This window comes from Rattus rattus, chromosome 15, assembly GCF_011064425.1.
Source record: "Rattus rattus isolate New Zealand chromosome 15, Rrattus_CSIRO_v1, whole genome shotgun sequence".
In the NCBI taxonomy this organism is placed as follows: Eukaryota; Metazoa; Chordata; class Mammalia; order Rodentia; family Muridae; genus Rattus; species Rattus rattus.
The window spans coordinates 47,486,180-47,508,535 of record NC_046168.1 but is presented as its reverse complement, the minus strand read 5'-3'; the positions used below and the strand labels follow the sequence as shown (position 1 = coordinate 47,508,535).

The 22,356-nt window shown below is 44.9% G+C and overlaps 1 protein-coding gene across 1 annotated transcript in view; it reads left to right on the top strand.

Moving 5' to 3' along the window:
- The window catches only part of LOC116884580 (cytochrome b5), a 32,089-nt gene extending 16,440 nt beyond the window's left edge, over window positions 1-15,649 (top strand). Inside the window, exons 2-5 of the mRNA XM_032885722.1 lie at window positions 7,477-7,605; window positions 9,085-9,114; window positions 13,569-13,603; window positions 15,287-15,649. Coding sequence (XP_032741613.1) covers window positions 7,477-7,605; window positions 9,085-9,114; window positions 13,569-13,603; window positions 15,287-15,368 — 276 coding nt within the window. The 3' untranslated portion in view covers window positions 15,369-15,649. The remainder of the gene's footprint in view (window positions 1-7,476; window positions 7,606-9,084; window positions 9,115-13,568; window positions 13,604-15,286) is intronic.
- The last annotated feature ends 6,707 nt before the right edge of the window (window positions 15,650-22,356 follow it).

Genomic DNA, 22,356 nt, shown 5'->3' with positions numbered 1-22,356 from the left:
TTTAGATATTTAGTGATAAAACAATACTTAAAGCAGAAACTCTTAATTTATATTAAAATAATATGAATGAAATGTTACATCATCTTTAATTTCATTATTTTCAGAACATCTCTATGTCATAGGATTAGGGAGATTGTGAAACAGGTTTGGCTTGGTCCTAATATTCATCCCATAATCACAGAAGAGTCACTTCGTCCTTGGCTCATGTGTGTGCCTTCCAGGGATGAGTCAGCTACCAAAGCTTAGATTTGTGTTAAAGGACTCTTCTTCTGGGAGTATTGCATATCACGGCTATGGCTAAGTGTGATTTATATCCTCAAATTGATAAAAGGGTGACTTTTAAAATTACTACAAAAAGCAAACACAACACAACAAAACAAAACAAAACAAAACAAAAAAAACAAAAAAACCTGCTAGGTATGTGAGGTGAGGGATAGGTTAATTAGCTTGATTGAATCACTTTAAAATGTTTATGTATTTTAGAACATTATGTTTTCTCACACACACACACACATACACAGAGAGAGAGAGAGAGAGAGAGAGAGAGAGAGAGAGAGAGAGAGGTCTGAACTTCTATTACCATAAAGCTGGGGAGAAATCATTTTAACGTTAGCAAAGATGAAAGCCACGCACCTGCCCTGTGGCACGGGTACTTGGGAGCCTTGTGGGTCATCATATTTGCCCTCTCAGGAAACTGCGCTCAAAGTCCTGCTGCATGTTTAGGACCCATTGGGTATTCATGATGAGTGAAAACTGAGGCTCTAACAATGAAGGACACTGGTCTTCTGTTTTTGTTTTGTTCTTGTTTTTTCTTTTAGCCCAAACAAATTACATACCTCTTCAAGATCAAATCATATACTTTTATTTTTGATTTTTTTCCTCCCATCCAATTACTTCTAACAGGGTCAGCTATTTGATCAGGATCAGACAAGATTGGGTGTGTTCTTTCTTCTATGCCCCACAGTGCTTTATACATAGTAGATTTTAATTTAATGAATTCTCAGTTAAGTGTGAAGTCCTGTGACCCAGAGGGTAAGGAAAGACTTGTATGAGCGGTTTGGAGTGAGAACGCCCAGCTTCTCAGGTGGCTGGCCTATGTAATGACCCTAAAAGTGAAGGTCTGTGCTAATCGTGTGTGTTCAGTCACCACACACTAGAGGGCCTTGGAGTTGGTGGCCAACACAGACGAATGGGACAGGCTGAAGTCCCATTCACAACAATCTCACAAACAAATTGATAAAAGTCTTGAAAGCAAAGCAATGTGAGCTGTGAAGGGCAGTGAAGGGAAGGGGAGGCTGTCTTGGGGGTGGGCATTCAAGGGTAGAATCTGAAAAGTTGCCATCAGAGTGGAAGACATGGCTGCCGCAACTGGGATTGTGGTAACAACATTGTCTGAAAACAAAAAGACTGGGAAAGATTGTGGCAAGGGAGAGACATATTATGCTTGGCGTGTGCGTTGGACATTGAGGAGAGTTTTCAAGTAGATAGATTTGTTAGGCGTCCCAGAGAGGCTGGTACTCAACAGGACTCATCCCTGAACAGGTAGTGTGCAAACTGGATATGCGATCCCCAGGACAGACAGTGCAGGTGGAGCGGGAGCAGGGCCAAGGACTGAGCCCCAGTGTTTGCACACGGAGATCGGGTGGCTACGGTGGACTGAAGGACTGGGTAGGAGAACCCGTCAGATGAAGGCAGGTTCAAGAAGAGACCCATGATTAGAAATTTCACTAAGAGCCAGCTGAGCTTTCAGGGGCTGGTAGCCAGCATTAGCTCTTTGTGGAAATGCTTGGGACCAGGACTCTTTCTGGCCTCCAGTTTTGGAATATTTGTATATTCACCGTGACATGTGAGGAGTAAGGCTCACCCAATGAAACTCATGTGTTTCATCCACTTCTTGTTGTGTTTCATCCGTCAGTCTTATGTTGTACTGTTAAACACCACACATTAGAGTTTTACTCTAGGACCTTATTTCTATAGATGGGGAAGTCCGATCTAGCCCACGGCACTATTCGTTTTTCCAAAAACAGAGATAGACACCATTTACATTTTTCTGAGGCCCTTTAAAAACAAACAACAATATAAGCCTGTTATAGCTGTCTGAATCAAAGCCACTAAATTGGAAGAAGCTCAGTATCATTTCCTTCAAGGATTATGAACTTACCTTTTTGGGCTAGAGGAATAGAATAGGCAGCACTTGTCTTTATCTGAACCTTGCAGATTCTCATCTAAGAAATTTTGAATTTGAACAAGAGACATTCTCCTGGATATAAACCGTGATGGGGAAGTGAGCATTCGCATCTAGTAATGGAGTAGTGGTCTGTGTGGATCACTGCAGAGAGTCTGAACCGTTGTCAGCTTCTGATTTTCCCACCATGTCTCAAGCCAGAGCCCCTTTTCTTTCCTCCTAAGGAGACTGAGTAGATGTAATTGTTGTAACTGAAGAAATCCAGAGGGTTCTTCTGGGTCCTTAACAACCGTGCACCCCTCCAGTGTGGTATAGACAGTTCTGATGTCGACAGCCTTGTTGTTGAGAATGTCCTTCATTCTTGCAGAAACATGGCAAAGCCACATCCTTACTCAGGCCGCCTGAGATAATTTCATATCATTTAACATACCTGTGTTTCACCATAACCCCTTACGTGAAGTCAAATTTTAGAATTTTCCAACTGGGGTGTCATGTCAGCACTCAGTAAGCTTTAGACTTGAGGATTTTCCCATTGGGAATGTAGGTGTTATACCATGACTTCCTGGTTGTATCTTTAGTGCAGAGGTGGAGGTGTGGCAGGAAATTTCTACAGCTATCTCTTAGTGTTTTAAAACAGAGTTTCTATTTATTTTCAAAAAGTGAAGGCTATTTACTGGTATTCCCTAATCTCTAAGAGTCCTCATGGACTGGCAGGATGAGAGTGTCTGAGGGCAACTAAAGAAATTGGGAATTCACAAAACAGGAAAGGAATTATGGACTCGAAAGATTTGTGGACAGAGTGCATTGTCTCCACAACCAGATTAGAACTGGCTCCTAGGATTCCTGTTCTCAGCTCCTGCAGCTGTAATGGCTGTAGTTTGAGTCTTGTAAGCATCCAGTCATCCGTTCATCGGAAATCTGAGTCAGTCCTCAGTAACCAGGAGTCCTGTCACCTACAGACTCACACCTTGCCCCTCACACCTCCATCTCGTATCCATCCACTCTGTCTCCTGCCCTCCATCGTCTCTGTCTCACCCCAACTGCACCCTTCATCTTCCCATCTTCCCGTCTTCCTCCTCAGGGAGCTTGGCGAGCTGAGCTGTCTTTTCTGGCCTGGGTTACTTACAGTGTCCTCATGTGCCCTCCGGACTCCTCTCAGAGTGAAGTCTGACTTCCTCACCTTGAGTCCCTCTTCCATCTGTTTCAGTGACTTATTGCTCAGCTGATAAGGATCAAGATCCTTGAAGAGACCCGGAAGCCCTTGGCCTCCGCTGGCCTGGCCTTCTCCTTCCTGGGCCCCTGGCTGGCTTCCTTCCTGACCCTGACCTCAAGATCCCCTGCATTAGACAGTCTTTCTGCTGTGACACCAGGCCTCACGACTCCCGTTGTGTCTGCTTTCTTCTCCATTGGTGACACTCCTTGTCCTGTTGTGGTCACACCCACCCTGTGATTTCAGAAGTGGCATTCATTTGTAGTTCACAGTTGAGCATTGTTCATGTTTGCCTGTTAGACTATGGTTTCCAGGTACAGGAGCCATGGCTGTCTTTGTTTACTCTTGAGTCTTGTCTTTGGGGACACAACCCAAGTATTTGTCCTATGAGTTATCTAGAGCCACACACTGAAAATGAAATATTCCTTTTGGAAAATTGGAAACCTTCACAGAAAGACTGGCTGTGTGCATTCTCCCCCCACACCCTCCCACATCCCTACACTTCCTTTCTCCAGGCTCCGCAGCTGCCTGCTTCTGTCAGAATTCAGTGGGTGGAGGACGGCCTTCTGGCGTGGGCATCACCTGTACCTTGTTCTGTACAGTTGTGCATTTGAGGCTTCTCCTTGACTCTTGCAGAGAAGTCCTCAGGTGCTTATTAAGCTGCCAGTCCTTCGTAGCTTTTTCTGAGAGCTACTCCCAAATTCTACAATGTGCCCAAAACTCAGGACAGGAACACTGTGCACTCCAGTTGTTTATTGCAGAGTCTTACCTGCAGCAGATCTACTGACAAGACTGAGAGGGTAACAAAAGAATCGACAACTTCCAGGCAAGTGTGGCTTGGACTTAATTTATATGACAAGCACTTTCTCTTTTTCTGTGTGTCACATAATCAAGGAAAATATTAGATGTTACAAAACATTAGTCCCTTTGTTGTCTTATCAAGACTTGAAGTTTATTTATTTATTTATTTATTTATTTATTTATTTATTTATTTATTGGAGCTGGGGATTGAACCCAGGGCCTTGCGCTTCCTAGGCAAGCGCTCTACCACTGAGCTAAATCCCCAACCCCTGAAGTTTATTTTGTCTTATATCAATTTTTCAGGCTTTGATTTCCTTTTTAATTCTTCCAAAAAAGTGTTTAGGGTTAAAAATATTTCGACATCAGTTAGTTTATTCGCTATTGTGTCTTTACTAAGTTATTTATACACATTCACATGTAGCAGTGGCCAGTGAGACCAGTAGCCCAAAGTGTTTTCTCTTTTTCCCTTAGAAAATTGTCTGAGAAATGGAGGGGAGCTTCAGGTAAACATAGCCTTTGCTTCCTTTCTTTTTGGAGCTGGTGCTGAGGGCTGCCCTTTTGCACTGCTTAACTTCCAGGTCATGATTCGATTCACATAACTGAGGTGGAACATGCCTCCCTCCTCCACAGCACTGTCAGTCCAGGAGCCCCAAAAGACCACCAAGGGGCCGACCTGATTGCAATCACATTAGCATCTTTATTGGAGCTTGGGCCCACCTGCAGTCACTGTCTTAGCAGGACAGGAGGGTGAAGCCCCTGAGCCCTCAGCAGGTCAAGATTTCATAGGAACTGGCCAGGAGCAAGAGAGGGGAGTTTAGCCTGGCAATCATCTGACTGATTGTAAGGCAACAGTATGTGCTGTGAAGCAAGACCGTGAACGAACGGTCTCAAGGTATATCTGGAACTGCCGGACTAGTCCTGATTGGCTGTTGCTAGGAGCAGCTAGGGAGTAACTCTAGGGTGTGGGCCAGAGACAAGATATTTGGTTCCTCCTGGAACTTGGGTGCAGCATGGGTTTGGCTACAGATCAAGTTCACAGGCCCTTTTCTTTTAGATGGAGGCCGGTCCCAAGATGGAGTAGGTTTGGCCTCTTGATGACATCACCTCCTTTGTGTCTTTTTGGAAAACAGGCTGTCCCTGGTGCACAGTGAACTCCAGCAGATCTACCGAGGCTCACTTGTCCTGAGCAGGAGTCCCGAGTTGATGAACTTGTGAAATAAGTCATTCAGTGAGGACCAATGATATGCTACCCATGGTGTGCTACCTTTGGACTTTGGGGGATGTTGGTCACTAATAGCTCTCCTCTGCCTGCCTTTCTGTTCCTCAGCCAGATCAAGATTCACAGTTCCAGATTGTGCCAGAATCAGAAAACCCTGAGTACCATTGCCATACCTGTGAGATGCCTTTAGTGTCTATTTGATGCTTGTGAGATTCTCATTGTCAGAACAACTGAAGGAGAACATGCTTCAGAGAATTAGAGAAGTGTTTATGCAATTCGAGGAGTCGTGTTGAGGACAGATACTAATATTGGGAAGGGTGTAGTACAGACCCTGTCATGTTTGTTGGAATATGGTATGTGTCTGGCACATTTCAAAATACATCCTCCATAGCTTTGAGATAAGTACCAGGATTTTCTTCCTTTTATAAAATGGTCTGTGTATGTGTATGTGCCTGGATGTATGTATGCAGGCCCCTTGAGTGCAGATAGATACACACTGATCCCCTGGCACTAGGATTATAAGTGCCCGTGAGCCACACGAGAGTACTGGTGTCTGAATCGGGTTTTCTCCAAGAGGCAAATGCTCATTACTGCTGAGCCACCTCTCCAACCCCGACTAGTATCTTCTCAAAAGTGTCTTAGTTGGTGTTCTGTTGCTACAAAGAGACACCACAACCAAAGCAACTCATAAGAGAAATCACGTCTAATCAGAGGCTTGGCTGCAGTTATAGATGGATAATCCATGGTTATTAAGACAGGAGGCAGTCAGGCATGACATTGATGCAGTAGCTGAGAGCTTTACATCCTGATCTGCAGACAGCAGGCAGAGGGAGGAAAGCACTGGGCCTGATCAGGATTTTGAAAACTCAAAGCCCATTCCCAGTGATACATATATTCCAATAAAGCCACAACTCCTAATCCTTCCCAAATAGTTTCACTAACTGGAGACCAAGCATCCAAGCATATGAGCCTACAGGGATCATTTTCATTCAAACCAGCACACATAGCATGTAGTAAACACTTGGGCAGTACAGACTCTGTATCCTGAAATGTCATCTGCTTTGTGTTTAGTAAAGCTTTAGTACTAGATGTGTCCAAGTAAAGAAGTATAAGGGACAGGCACCTTTTGACAATGCTGAGTATCCCTGTTATTTTCTGTTACTGGGAAGAAGGAAGGCCCAACTGAACAGGGAGGTGGCTTTTATACCCTAAGGACTTGCTTAAAGGTCAGGATGAGTTTGATCTAAGTACATCTTCAAGCTTAATTTAAAAAGTGTTTTTTGTTTTGTTTTGCTTTCCTGCTGGAATGTTTGGATGATTTAACCAAGTGCTTGCCTGCGAATTCTTTCTTGGGAGTCTCCAGGTCTCATCACTGGTTGTACATCATAGACTCATGACTGCCCTCTGTATTAACAATGAACTGGAGCATCTTGGAGTACTGAAATGACTCTGTGAAGGGAATGATTCTTCCTGCCGACCTGTGCGCTCGCTCCCTCCCTCCCCTCCCCAGATGTTCTGACTGTACGGACAACAGTTACTTACATTCCTCTAGAAAGAGTATCGTGCCTAGCCTGGGCTTTCCCACCTATCCAGTGGGTGGTGTTGGCTGCACATTGCATGTGTACATAGTGTGTTCTGAAGGGAAACTTTGTCCTCTCCTCTCTCATCTCTGACCAACAGTCTCTCCTTGGTCCACACTCATACTGAGAGAGTCCCAAGTTTGAAGTCTTAAGTAGGAGGCTGAAGAGACAGTTTAGCATCAGTTGAAGGGGGTAAGTTTGGGGAACTTTCTAGAAAAGCAGAACAAACATTACATCATTAAGGCTATCCATGTAACACTGGTGTTGCTGGGTCTGTAGCTTGGAGACGTCAGAGGAAGGTGCTGTTGTACTATCCCCAAGGAAGTGGAGAGGGAAGAAGCATGCTTAGAGTCCATGCTGTACATCCTGAAAGTCAGCCGTTGCCGTGGAGTGGGCTGACTGACTAGATAAGCTAACCCTCTCCTTTTGGCTCATCTGCCTGAAAAGATTTTAGTATTCATACAACCTGTTCTTTAAACAGCATCCTGGTGGGGAAGAAGTCCTAAGAGAGCAAGCTGGGGGTGATGCTACTGAGAACTTTGAGGACGTCGGGCACTCTACGGATGCACGAGAACTGTCCAAAACATACATCATCGGGGAGCTCCATCCAGTAAGTCATTTCTTGGGGAAATTGCTTCTTCTCTTCCAAGGCTACTGTTTGACATTGGGAAGTCTAGATTTGATTTAGACTCATTTGAGACAGGCTAGCCCAGGCTGGCCTGGAACTCACTTCTTAGGCCTTTAACTTTCCAATGCTGGGATTATAGGCATGCATCACCATGCCTAGCAGGATACAATTTTTGTGATAAATACATTGATTCAATCTTTCTTTACTTTTTGGTTTCTTTTGGTTGCACTTATTGCTGGACTCGGTCAGAGTGCTGTGCTCCAAGGCCTTGTGCTGGGGACGGTCCTCAGCCTCAGGGCAGAGTGTATCAGTCCATGTAGTTTGTTCTACAGCTAGGAGAGTGAAGGGTGGTCATGGGCACACTTTCCCAAGAGACGAACAGCGAGCAGCCCCAGCTCAAGTAAGCAAACCAAGAAACTTTAAAAATAGATGAATATAGGCAAATGCCTATTTATATATGAGTCTTGCTGTATTTGGACAACAGTTCTTGTAAGAACTGCAAATGAAGGAAAGATAAAAGTAGGCTCTTTTTAGAAGTCCCAGAAATCTATTTTAGTGTGTTGAACTCTCTCTCTCTCTCTCTCTCTCTCTCTCTCTCTCTCTCTCTCTCTCTCTGTGTGTGTGCGCGCGCGCCTGTACCTCTACCTGTCTGTCTGTGCCTATCTGTGTGCGTGTCTGTCTGCTTGTGTATTACCTTATGGGTTTGCTGAGGATATATATATATATATATATATATATATATATATATATATATATATATATATATATATATAATATTTGAGAGAGTCTGCTACTCTTATCTGGAGGATTATCAGCCCACACATTTTCATAGTCATATTTCCCAGAACTAACATGGTTGAATTGCATCTGTGAGGTCTGTCCTTGTAAAAATTCCTCCCCACCCTGTTCTCTTAAGTTCTGTTCCTAGGAGGAGGGAGGGTGACTTTATTTAGGTCACCTCTCTGCAAGACTGTTCTATGGTCAGCATTTAGATGCCCTTGGATTTTGACGTCCTCATTCTGAGGTTTAAATAGTTTATAATTACATTGCTGGGGGATTGCAGGCTTCTCGGGGTCCATCGTAGCACAAAGATGCATATCTCCACCAACTCAAGAGTAGAGAAGGGAGGGCCGGGTTTAGTCTTCAGTTGTCGCCTGAATTAAAAGTCAGTTCAACACTAGTAAGCCTCTAAACACCTCCATATATACATAAGACAGTCATGGATCCACTCTAAACTTTGGGACTGTAGATGGAAATGCTTCTTGTTCCTAACTCTACTGTTAATTTTTCTTGTCAAACCACATGGATCAAATTTTGCATTTAACTTTGCTGAATGCCAAATGCTAATCACTGAATAGTAATTTTTTTTTTCAATTCTCAGTAGACGTCAGCTTTTTGGAAATGAGACTTTCACACATGTCCTTTGATTCTTAATGCCAACTCCCTTTTTATCCCTTACAGGATGACAGATCAAAGATAGCCAAGCCTTCGGTAAGTTTGTCCAAGTATCTCAAAGGAGTGGTGGGTAGAGGTAACTAGGTATCTACCTTGTATGTAGCACATGTCAAAATGGGGCAGAGGTCACAGCCTACACAGATCTTTCTAGATAAGGTGAATATGTAACTTATTGGTTTTGCAAAAGTTTAGTTTGGGAGTTTTTTTGTTTGTTCAGGTTTTTTTTTTACTCGCCCATGTGCTTTTGAGGAAAGTTTGTATGTTACTTTGTACAACAGAAGTATCAATTTTTTTAAACATCATATAATTATCAATAAATAAAATCTGGATAGCTCTGTGGAAGACACTTGTCTAACATGCATGAAACCCTGATTTCAATTTCTTGTGCGAAATAAAACTGTGCTTCTGCTCTGAAAGATTGGACGTAAGCCTCGTTTTCGGAGGAGTTGGAACTTGTTTAAGCTGAGGCATGTTTTCCTCCCTAACTCTGATGGTACGGCCCGTGCCCCTTCCTTCTCTGCATCCCTGTGTCCTCGTAGGCGTTCAGAAACGGCTGGTTTTACATTGGCATGCCTTCCTTCAGTCTGAGCTGACCTTCCCACCCATTTGCTCATTAAATCTAGAGTAAGAATTTATGAGAACAGCCAGATGAAGTTCCTGAAAAGTATAAGCAGGAAGAGTTAATTCTTGCCTGGAAGTAATAAAGGGTGAGGGAAGGTCTTGCTTCAAAAATGGCAGCAAGAAAACGCAGCTTTTCCATTTTTCTCTGTGCTTCTTCTCAGTGGAGAGAGCACACAGTGGGTGAGCTTCTCTGAGCTTGCAGTGACTGCTGGACAGTCCATTGCACAGCCACCGCTGTTTTCAGTGCGTAACATGCAGTGATCCTACAGTGTGAACGCAAATGCCCTGATTACTCCAACTCTCACCCAGTGCAAGAAAAGGCCCGTGTGTGCTTCCCCACGCACAGCAATTGCACTTATGTTTTCCCCCTCAAAGTCTGTCAGAGAAAAGGTTTGTTCCTGTCCTCTTAGGTATTATTAGTATGTAATGGTTTTGTTGTAAGTCACCTGCAGAAAAACAAGGCTTTGGGGAGGTTTGTTTCCTGAGTTCTGGTCTGCTGTCTGCTAACCACATCTCTCACCACAGTGTGCAGGTGTGTGGTGGCAAGCATGTCTCAGGCTGCCATTTGTTGGCAGATGTGTTCACTGTGCAGTGGGCGTCTCTGTTGGTGAGTGCTTGCCTGGCATGCACGAGGGCCTGGATTCAGTCTCCAGCAACTGGAGGTCATTCTGCTCAGCCATGATCCCGAGTGCTTGGGAAGTGATTACAGACGGACCAGAAGTTGTCCCTGGCTCCATAGTGGTCCAAGGCTGGTCTGGGATGTACACTGTCCCAAAGAGTAGTGTGGAGGGGAGAACCCGCATGTCCCAGCTGTGTTTGCTATTCTCTGTTTTGTTTTAGTCTTCTATTTGAACTTGCAATCGCTTTGATGTTTGGAGTGGACAGAGCACACTTATTAACATCAGCATTGACGAAAGTCCTCCTGCCAGTGTTTGCAGGAGGGGGCAGCTCCCAGCAGCACTCGTTTCATCTTGCCTGATGTACCTGCCGGTGCGGAGCCTCTCACTGGAGCTGCATCTGCTGACTTGATGTTTAAGGCAGATGCTTTTACTATCAAAATTTACAAAGGGACAGCTTTGTGGCTTTTTCTTGTTGTACAACAAACAGACAGGACCCCCTTTGTTCCCTGTGACTTTGCTTACATAGGAGCACAGCTGGAAGAAAGTGGGGTGACCCTGCTGGTTATTTGAGAGGCTGGAAGCAAATGACACAGAAGAAAGTGTGGGTGCTTTGCTATTTCTGCCAAACAGTACTGGTCCCTTAGGAATTTCTCAGGGTCACGTAGTCATCTGTCGCTGGAGAATGTGTTCTGTGGTCTGATGTTCTTCAGTAAACATCATGCTTGGGACTGCAACCAGAGCTCAGCTGTAGAGCACATGGCATTAGTCCTCAGTGTTGAGAAAGAAAGTGTTAGTTAAAACATCTAGTCAATTTTGTAAAGAAGACGTACCAGGGAGTCTTAGCTTGAACCTGCCCAAAGGAAGCTAACTTGCCAGGGTAAGGTATTTGTAGACATAGAAATTGCATGCTTTAAGTGTATCCACAGCAACCACATTTGCTCATAGAGAAGATACAAGCTGTATTGGTGCCCTTCCTTGTTAACTTTCAAAGCACCATGCTAGATAAGGATACGTTTGTCTCTGAGATCCCCAGACCTTGAGGCCCTGAAGCTCCGGTGAGCTGTGTGAGAGTCACATGCTCAGCCCCTGGCTTGTCAGGAGTGGTCTCTTAGGTTCCAGGAGACACTGAACTTTGAGGAAGTTCACTGTCAGTTTTTCCAATAAAGGAGGGAGCTAGGTGAGATGCTAAGTGAGATGAACTTACACTGAGAGAACTGATTTGCAAAGGCTTGGTATATATTTTTTATATGGAGCTAATCATGATGTATACTGGCTCACATGACCTTTGTAGGTTGTGGTGCATGCCATACGCAGTTGTTGGCCCTTTTGCTGTCAGTTGGGTGCCTCCCAGGTTTCAAGGAAGGCAGGTGACAGAGCTCAGTGCTGATTTGAGAAGTTCCTTCCCTGGCAGCAGAGCCCTGCAGAGAAATGGCTGCCAGAGAAATGGTGCCTCTCTATCCTAGTGTTGAGCGGTGACTACAGCTTAAACCCGCAAGCATTCTGGGTTTGAAGGCTACAAAGACCATAGACAATCCAAACCGTCTATACTTTTTAAGCTCTGTTTTTTGGAGGGTCATTGTTGCCAGTGACAGTGGTTGTGGTGGCATGCTAGTGGCCTTTTATTTCCTTACATTTAACGGTTTTTGATGTTTATTTACTCCGTTATGTGTGCGTGCAGGTTCTTGTGCACCACAGCACGCACACAGAGATCAGAGGATAACTTTAAGGAGAATTGGTTCCCCTTCCACCACGAGAGCCCTAGGGATCAGTAAAGCTCAGGTTGTAAGGCCCTGAAGCAAGTAGCCATCTCGCCCGCCCTCGAGACAGCATTTTACGTGGCATGGGCACGCTTGAGCCTCAGCAGTATTTTAACCTGACACTGGTGCTTCTACATTAGCAACGCAGACACCAAGACCGGGCGTCAAGGAAGGCGCCTGAGGTTGCGTAGGGTCTCCTGAGATGCAGATATCCCTGCGTGTATCACGAGCCAGTGGCCTGTCCTGTCTGCCTCCTCACTCCAACTTCCCAGCGTGCCATCGTGTCTCCAGAGAGCCCTGTGGTGTCTTACATGATTGTGTTCCTTCTAATAACTGATTACCATTGCTTGCATATTTAATTGTCATAATCAGTGTTAATACTATTCATGGAAAGTAATCTTGTGGTTGTGAACTTTATACTTACTAGGATTTAAAATTGCCTAAGACAATAACAGATATGAAGTTTTCTTTTTAAGACTTGTTTTTCTCCCCCACTGTGTCAGGAATCTTAAAGGTGTGTCCAGGTTGGTGTGCACTGCTCTGCTGCTTTGCCCATGCGTCCCTGAGATGGGTTTGCCTCTCCCAGGGCGTCTTCCTAACCTGTCCTCAGGGACATCTCTGAGCCTTGCTGCAAACAGCTGTTGCTTTACTGATGTGTTTTACATCTGCAGAATGCTATAGGCACGATTTTCTGATGGGTCTGGCTTGTGTGTAACTGCTCTTCTTGAAGCACTAACAGGTTTTTTGCTGGTGTGGAATATTGCAAGAGTGTTTTCTAACATCTGTTAAAGCCTACCTGTGTGTGCTTAGTGGGCTGCAGTTTGGAATGGTTTGGGAGTGTATGCATTTTCCACAGTCTTCATGACAAGGGCTGTGCCTAGACACTGCTGGAAGGGAGACACAGAGTTGGTTAGGCAGAGCGGTTTCTGAGTTAATCGGGTCTTCCTGGTGCCATCCGGTGAGTTAAGGAAGCCTCACAAAAGGTGGTCTAGCATGTGACACGACAATTCTTATTGTTTCATTTTGGTTGGCACACTATTAGTGTAATTTAGGTGTGTTTTAATGCCCTACTATGTTTGAATGTAATAAATGTCATATTTATTTCATATTCTATTCTTCAAAGAATTTCCTTTTCCAAAAGACAGTGATGTAGCAGCCTTATATGTGTTCATGAAGTTCTATATTGAAGTCCTTAAATGTTGAAAGTGTGGATTGTTGTATGTATTCTATTAATTAATTTTCAAATTATTTTCAAATTATGAAGTTTATGTTCTTAAGTAATTTAAATATAGTTCTTAAAATTTTATTTCCTTGAAAAGTTGTAAAATTAGGCTTTTTAGTAAGAAGAACTTGGGGAAAATTTTGCCTTTTAACCATTTTTAAAAGATAGAGTTGAATAAAATAAGATGATTTTTTATCTTAAAACAAGATTTTGGTCAGGGGGATAAATGCTTGGACAAACCCTAACTTCATGGTTTCTGTTGTGTTCCAGGAAACCCTTATCACTACGGTCGAGTCTAATTCCAGGTAGGCAGTGCTGTCTTTTGTTTCCTTCTTGGTTGCTGTGTTTTGAGTCAAGATCTCTGGGAGGGCTCAGGAGCCAGAACTGCATGGCGCCTCCTGTGTGACCCGGGGCTGGATTCCCACTCCGCCCTCAGCCTCTGGTCTGGGCATGCGCTCCCAGACCGTCAGGGCATTCCATCCTAGACGGCCATCCAGTGACCCCGAAGCCCTCTCCGTCTGGATGTGTCCGTCCGGGGGATCGGGGCTGCGTTTGTTCTCACAAGCAAAGGTTCAGCTTCATTCTTCCTTGACACATGAGCACCTTTACGACTGGTCACTCTGTCCCCACAAGCGTGGCTCGGTTTCCAGTTGTTGCTCAAGTTCAGCCCACGAATCCAACTGCACGGTGACTCTTGTTACAGGTGCAGGATTCCTCTCCGTATTCCAGTCCAAGCTCGTCTTTGGCAGTCCTGCTGTGTGGACTTATATAATAATGGTCTTTTGTTGTTGTTTTCATTTGTAGACTCAAGCCCAAAGCTACACTCTGATATTTCATTCTGTCAAATTGAACCACGCCCCTCTCGGCATGCCTGCCCCTTGGGAATATTCTAGAATATAAACCATCTTGTTTCTACTGGCAGGCTTCTTTTTTTTTTTTTTTTTTTTTTCCGTATTTATTAAATTGGGTATTTCTTTTACATTTCAAATTTTTTTTATTTTATTTTTATTTATTTATTTTTTTAGGCTTCCTCTTTTTAATGTGAAACTGAAAAGCCCCCACTCCACTCCACTCTGATGGAGATTATCCTTTCAGTCCTCTCACACTTTACGTCTTCTAACTGAACTTGTTCTTTGAGCGCATTGCTCCATGAAGATTGTTTGACAGTACGAGGGAAGATGCATGCATGCATTCTTGGGTGCTAAGTGTAGGTATTAAATTTCGTCCCCTAAAAAGTTGAAATTTAGAAATTGAAATCAAATTTCTGTCTGCATTAAAGTTCTTCCAAGCCACATCCTTGATTTTACCCATAATCTCTTGTGCGTCACCTATCGAAAGCTTATACATTCTGCCTTTGAATTTGGAAGTCGACCACCCACTAAGTACTTAGGGCACACTATTTTTTGAATGACTTAATCCACCTAGTACAGATGCTAACTAAGATTGGGTGTTCAGAGGAGGATCTGAGAATGGTAAAGCCAAGGCCGGCTGCAGGTTGTCTACTCTGTGGTTCAGGGGATGGGGCGGGGGATGGGGCTCTTGGCTGTAGAGCTTGCTGACAGCATATTCAATGAGAACATTGGTCTGATTCTCATCTAAGTGACATTAGCATGCTTGTTTAGTTCCTGTGGGAGAACAAAGGTGTCAGGACCACTCCCCTTTGTGGGTTTATGATAGAGAACCCAGAGTTTAATGTCAGGCAGCGTCTGTTGAGGGAGCTGTTAAGAGCTCTCTGTGTAAATTCCGTGGAAGAAGACGGAAGGAGAGCATGGGTTAGTTTTCTCATGGTGACAGCAGGGAAGAGCAGCGAGGCCAGCACACTAGGGCCTACATTGTGCACACGAGAGCATTAGCAAAACTGAGCTGTCCTTTTAGCCAAAGAGGTTCTAGAGGTAAGGAAAATACGCTGTGGTAGTTTTCCATCAGAGGGGGTGCCGTCTCTGCACTGAGGGTCACTCAAGCATCTCTTTGCTCATGTGTCTTTCTAGTTGGTGGACCAACTGGGTGATCCCAGCCATCTCAGCCCTGGTGGTAGCTCTGATGTATCGCCTCTACATGGCAGAAGATTAACCTGTCTCTCCGAAGCCAAGGAAGGAAAAGGCTGCCCCAGAGAGGGGAGAAAAGAAGCCAGTGTTAATCACTTCCACTGACAGAAACCCTCCCCCTGAGAAAGTAATTGTAATATATCTGTCTCCCTCTCCTCCTATGCTAGGAGAACAAACACCGGACTCTTTGTACTCTTAAACTTTCAAATGTGCCTTTTTACTCAACTTCATTTTGACGTTTCTTCACTATGTAATTTACTTATTGTAAACATGATCTTTTAAAATATATCTGGCTTGTAAAGTACACCATGTGTGCCCGTTTGTGTGGTATTTAGTATTTAGTATTTAGTGTTTTGGATTGTTTAACAGAATTGCTTAACGTACTAACTGTTTGGACCCAGTTGTCTGTCTTGTCCTTGTCTTGACTGCTCAGTGGTAATTGCGATCAGCCTGCCTGTACCTATTGCATTGTATTACATGCCTGTCTCCGGAAAGATGGCTGAATGAAGCAAGGGAAGCAGAGGAGAACCTCAGTCTCCTCACTGCCAGGAGGAGCCAAGGGCTAGCGTGCAGGCCTGTGGGCTAGTGTGCATGTCTGTGGGCTAACGTGCAGGTCTGTGGGCTAACGTGCAGGTCTGTGGGCTAGGCGTGAAGGTCTGTGGGCTAGCGTGCAGGTCTGTGGGCTAGCGTGTATGTCTGTGGGCTAGCGTGTAGGTCTGTGGGCTAGCGTGCAGGCCTGTGGGCTAGCATGCAGGCCTGTGGGCTAGCATGTATGTCTGTGGGCTAGCGTGTAGGCCTGTGGGCTAGCGTGCAGGCCTGTGGGCTAGCGTGCATGTCTGTGGGCTAGCATGTAGGCCTGTGGGCTAGCATGCAGGCCTGTGGGCTAGCGTGCAGGCCTGTGGGCTAGCGTGCAGGCCTGTGGGCTAGCGTGCAGGCCTGTGGGCTAGCGTGCAGGCCTGTGGGCTAGCATGCAGGTCTGTGGTAGTACTTTTGGATCAGGAAGCAGAGGGCTGATGACAGAAACACTAGTGTGTTACTGTCTGGAATGACCCACTCCTGCTTGCTAAGCCATAGAGGCAAAGGTTCCACAACCTCCTGAGACCGTGCCACAAGGCGGGACCCAAGTAGCTTTCAGGGGACGTTTCACATCCAAACAGTAAACTGCCAATGTTTTTCAAGAAGATGAAGAGTCAGAAACAAAGATTGATAATTCTCTACTTGAAATGCACGCGAATGTGCCCTCCATGGTCTAAAAGAGACACCACATTTTCTGTATATGGCAAAGAGGAACCCAAACCAGCTCGCGCACTGGGGAAGGCTCTCGCAACTGCCTGTCCTCAGTTGAAACATCATCCATCCCCCAGAGGCTCTCGCTTCTGTAGGTTTGTACTTACGGAACCTTTGGAGGGTCTGTGAATGCCCCACCCGGAGACAAGAGCAGTTTATGTACTCTTCCTGGTTGAGTCATGAACGCACAGATCTGGAGAGGTTTGACACGCGCTTCTCGGAGAACCTCAGTGCTGAGTGAAGTGGGAGAAGTTCCAGTTCACACACTGGACCCTGAAGGGCCGATCCAGATCGTGAGGGTTCCGTCATAATGACCCTCTGCCCAAGGGAGTAATTTGCTAGATGGGAAATGAGTCTGTGTGGATCTGCAGTTTGTAACCCTCAGTGACAAACTTAAGAAATAACACATCCAAAGGGAATGCTTCTGTTGCTACAGAGCATGGATAGTTTTTCAAAACTACTTTTCAGTTATTTTCATTGTATGCATGCAAGTGCTTTGCCTGCATGTATGTGTGCTCACTACATGCCTAATACCCATGGGGGCCAGACTGTTGGAACTCCTTGCATGAGTCTTGAACTGTCACATGAATGCTGGGGACTAGTCCAAGTGCTCTTCACTGCTGAGTCATCCTTCTCACACCACTGAGTATGCTGAGTCATCCTTCTCACACCACTGAGTGTGCTGAGTCATCCTTCTCACACCACTGAGTATGCTGAGTCATCCTCACACCACTGAGTATGCTGAGTCATCCTTCTCACACCACTGAGTGTGCTGAGTCATCCTTCTCACACCACTGAGTATGCTGAGTCATCCTTCTCACACAGCTGAGTATGCTGAGTCATCCTTCTCACACAGCTGAGTATGAACGGTTTTGCCGTCAGCTGCATGCATCCCCCTTCCCCACCATTCCATGTTGTGGGTCAGTGCAAGGCCTCATGCATGCTGACTATATGCTGTGCCACTGGCCCGTCATCTCCAACCACTTGTCTTCCTTGCTGATCTCCTGTCCCTTCAGGTTTCCTCCTCTTGACATCGTTCCCTATGTGGTACTTAGAGGGCTCTTGACAGAAGAATAAGCAGCTATGAGCTGGAGTTGACGAGTGTGTGCGCTAGAGTGTATCGTTTTGCTAGAAAGCACCAGATTTTTGCGTGTTATAAAACATTTCTCTTAGATCGTCTATGAAGTGAATTGACATGGATCTATCGTAACCTAGGTGGTGTTAGGATTAATTTATAAATCTCTTTTATCCTCCGCCTAATTGGGAGAGGTATGTGGTTTGTGGAGGCCAGAGGGCATCTTTGGGTATTATTCCTTGGGAAGCTACCTTGGTTTTTGAGACAGAATCCCTCACTTGTAAATTAAGCTCAGCTGGGCCAGCCAGTGAGCCCAGGATCTGCTTGTCTCTGACTCCCCCAATGTTGAGAATAAGAATACATCACTTTGATTATACATGGGGCTGGGGATCCAACCCAAGCCCTCGTATCTGTGCAACAGGCACTATTTTCCACGGGACTGACTCTCTAGCTATGACTGATGCTCGTTCTTGAGTTATGTACCGTATAGTTGAACTAAGCCGCCCGTGTTTCTTTATGCAAAAACAATGCTGTGCCAAGGAAGAATTGATTTATATTATATTTTGAACATTTAGGGTTTGTACAGCCAAAATCTCAAGTTTAAAACAAAACAAAACAAAACAAAACAAAAACTTTGCGTTTGTGTGCGTGCTGCATGCACACAGGTCAGTGGTTATGGGTGCCCAGGTGTGCACATGGAGAGGACGTAAGGTGTCTTGCCTATTGCCTTGAGATAGGGTCTCTTTCAGAAGCAAAAGCTTGAAGTTTTACTTAGCCTGTCTGGCCAATGGATTCACCTGTCTGTCCATCTTCCAAAGCTGGGACACAGGCACAGGCAGCCGTGGATTTGCACTCAGGTTCTCTGGTTGCAGAGGAAGCCACTCACCCACTGAGCCGCCTCCTCAGTCCCCCATTCCTCCCGTGCTAGTTTACATTTTTCTACTACTTTCCATTAGGAGAGTTTAAGGTTTCCATGGCTTCCCAGTGCTCTTTATCACTTTGTCCTTGAGAATACTGTGTGGAGCAAACTGGTTTCCTTGTCCATTGGGTGTCAAGACCTGTGGACAAGGTCCCTTAGAAGGTCCCCCCCTTTGAGGTATTTGGATCTATTTCCAAATTCTGAGCTTCTCTGTGGAACTGTGGTGCTAACATTCTAGGGCAGTCCTAGGACAAAGTAACTCAAACTCTGGTTTAAACAGCACAGCTTGGTAATTCTAATAGCTCTGGAAGCCAGACTTGACTGAAGTGGGCAGCAAGTCTTTGTGTTGCCAGGTGGTCTGTGTTGGCATACATGTCTCTGTGAACTCTGCACCTAGGAATACTGGAGTCTCTTGAGCCAGACTGGCCTAATCATAAGTCTACTCAAGGATGGAGTTATCATGAACGTCATCAATTCTGTTCTTCATAGAGAAGAAAAAAGAGAAACAATTATACTCGTTAATAGACTGGGTCCCCTGGGAGTAGGGAACAATGCAAAATACGCAGCTGAAGAAATATTATCTTCAATTCAGTAAAGACTGTGAAAGTGTGAGGGCCCAAGCCCAAATCCATAGACCCTACATAAACTTATGGGGATGGTTATGTGCACTTGTGACCCCAGCACTGTGAGAGTGTTGGAACCAGGATCACTGGGGCTCTCACAGTCTTCCCACACATCCTCCCTGCAGTGTTCACTGAGCCCGAGGCAGGGAAAACATTCATGTGTCCTGTGTAGGGTTAAATATTCCATGGTCTCTTTTTCTCTGTATCGGTGGTCTGTTTTTTTGAGTTGTTTTTTTTTTCCTAATAAATTACAAATGCAAGCCCCTCTGATACGATGCAAAATCTTCAAGCGTTTCATCCCTTCTGTCTACTTCTTTACCCTTACTCAGTAGTATTCTTGGAAACCCAAGTCATTTTCACACATTTCAGGGTATGTATTTCTTCTTTTGTGATGTAGGAAGAGATCCTGTCTTAAGGCAATGAAGAGTGGGTTATGCATCCTACATCTTTCAACAGTCACGGTGGCTGTGGACGTGCACTCCCACCCCCACACACATATGTGTATACTGCACACACGAATATACACAGATTACTAGAACAAAAACCATTAAAGTGACATATTGCCATTTTTAGGTTAAAAAGTTCAATGTGTTTTAATGTTCCTGGAGCCACAGAGAACTCTGGAACTGGATGAACCATTAGAAGCTTGAGCAGCCCTTGTGCTTCCTAATTGTGTGGCCATATCCTGTGTAATGCCTACTCTACTTCTCAAGGCTCTTGTTCTGTCACCTCAATACCTCGTTGCTGAGTTGATTTCTTTCCTGTCATCGTACCTGTCATGCTTTGCAACCCAATAGCAGTTTAGGAACAGTCCCCTTGAGAACAGCCGGACCTGAAACTTTAATGTTGTAATGGATATGGTATCATTATCTTCACATTCACAGTCTCCCTTCACCAATTCAAAGGCTCAAGAGAGGATCCATAAAATTCTTGAAAGAAAACAACTGAATCTGAGTGATTTGGGGCCAGACAGCGTTGTTTTCTTAGATTAAAAACAGCAAAAGCACAAATCACAAAAGAAGAAATACATACCCTGAAATTTGTGAAAATGACTTGGGTTTCCAAGAATACTACTGAGTAAGGGTAAAGAAGTAGACAGAAGGGATGGAAATGCTTGAAGATTTTGCATCGTATCAGAGGGGCTTGCATTTGTAATTTATTAGGAAAAAAAAACAACTCAAAAAATCAGACCACCGATACAGAGAAAAAGAGACCATGGAATATTTAACCCTACACAGGACACATGAATGGTTTCCCTGCCTCGAGGCTCAGGGAACACTGCAGGGAGGATGTGTGGGAAGACTGTAAGAGCCCCAGGTCGGGGAGGTTCTTTGGCAGTCTGTCATCAATGCTGTTGAGGCTGCCTGCCTGAAACCTACAGTCAGTCAACACTTACGCATGCATGAAGTGGGGGCTCACCAGGCCTCACCCCTGACTGAGGAGCTATGAACATGCTGGCTCCTGGGGAAGGAGACTCAGTTCTTTTCAGGGGTGTGACCTCAGGTAGGTTGCCAAGCTCCAGTGGGTGACTCCGTGCTCATGTGCACATACATGGCCAGCACTGATTGGCTTCGGTGAGTTATAAAGAAAGGGAACAAGAAATTGGAAGGAGAATGGGGGGATCTGAGAAGAGTTGGCTGGGGAACGAGGGGCAGATAATCCTTAAACAAATTGTACACGTGTGAAATTACCAAATCATGAATAAATTAAAAGAAACTTTCACGATAGATAAAATATAAGTATAGACTCCTGTGAAATCATGCTTCTAGAAGCCTCTTTAACAGGCTCAACATCGTCAGTTGTTAGGGATCATCAAATCAGAACTTCAATGTAGGCCACCCCCCACACACACACACTAGGAATACCATAATAAATTTAGAAACAAGTTTTGACAGAGATGTTGAGAAGTTGTGCCTTTCTGGGGGATGTAAAGGTGATCGCTATGGCCTCTGTGGGAATGGCAAGTCTTTCAGAGTTAAATGTAGAACTGCATACCAGGAATCCCTTTGCTGTGTGTGTGCCTTGGGGTAGACACAGGCATTCACACAAAGGCTTGTAGGTAGAGTCTCATTCATACATCCACATAGTGGAGACAAGTAGAATACTCATGACTGGACAAGCAAGACACACAGCCAAGTAGGCCGTCAGAAGGCTTAGTAGGTATAGGTGCTTGCTTCCATCAAAACTTGGTGCCCTAGGTTAGCTCAGTAGGTCATGGTAGAGGAATAGAAGTGATTCCCACAAATGCCTCTGTCTTCCACTTGAACTCTACTGTTAACCTCCCCTCACCCCACCCCCTCACAGAGACACGCATTCACATTAATAATTATACAGTCTGATAGTATGGTCAGTGCATGCAATATAGCATGTCTCAAAAACTAAAAGAATACTAAGTAGTGGATGCCATTCTAAAGGTTACATTTTGTGTGATTTCAGTATTCAGAGCTGGCAAATCTGTAGACACTATGGTTTTCTAGGCCTTTAAAGGTCAACTGGGGAATGAAGACAGTGGCTGCAGATGGGGACAGAGTTTCTTGGAGAGTAATGGTTATAGTAATGGTTGTGTGACTCTAAGTAGTCTGAAAGTCACTGATGTATTCTGCGTGAATTTGACCCCAACATAGCTCAACTTGGTCAAGACACACTCATATCTGGGCCCTAGAACCATTCTCTCTGCTGTTCTAACCTCCAGGGTTCCAGTCCCTTTCACTCCAGAATGGAAGTCCTCTGCTACATGGCCCTCCCTCCCCTGTATGCTTCCTGCTGTCATGACCATCGGAAGCAGTCTCCTTTATGACTGTATGTGAAGCTCAAGAAGGGACTTTGCCCTCTTTAATGATGTCTGAGCTAAATCTGTGACTTTCGCAGTTGAATGTAAACTATTTGCCTACAGTATTTGCAGTTACTCCACTTGACGCCCATCTCTCTGCCTGCCCCCATGCCACAGCCTTCTTCCAGGCCCACAGTTTTTCTCTCTGACTTATTACTGCAAGCACTGCTAGCTAATCCACCCTGGTCTGCTCAGGCCGTTGTCTCTGCATGCACCGTGTCCCTGAGAGATTAGTTCAAGGCTTGAGATACAGGTGGTGTTTGCTAACTGAGTTTCTAA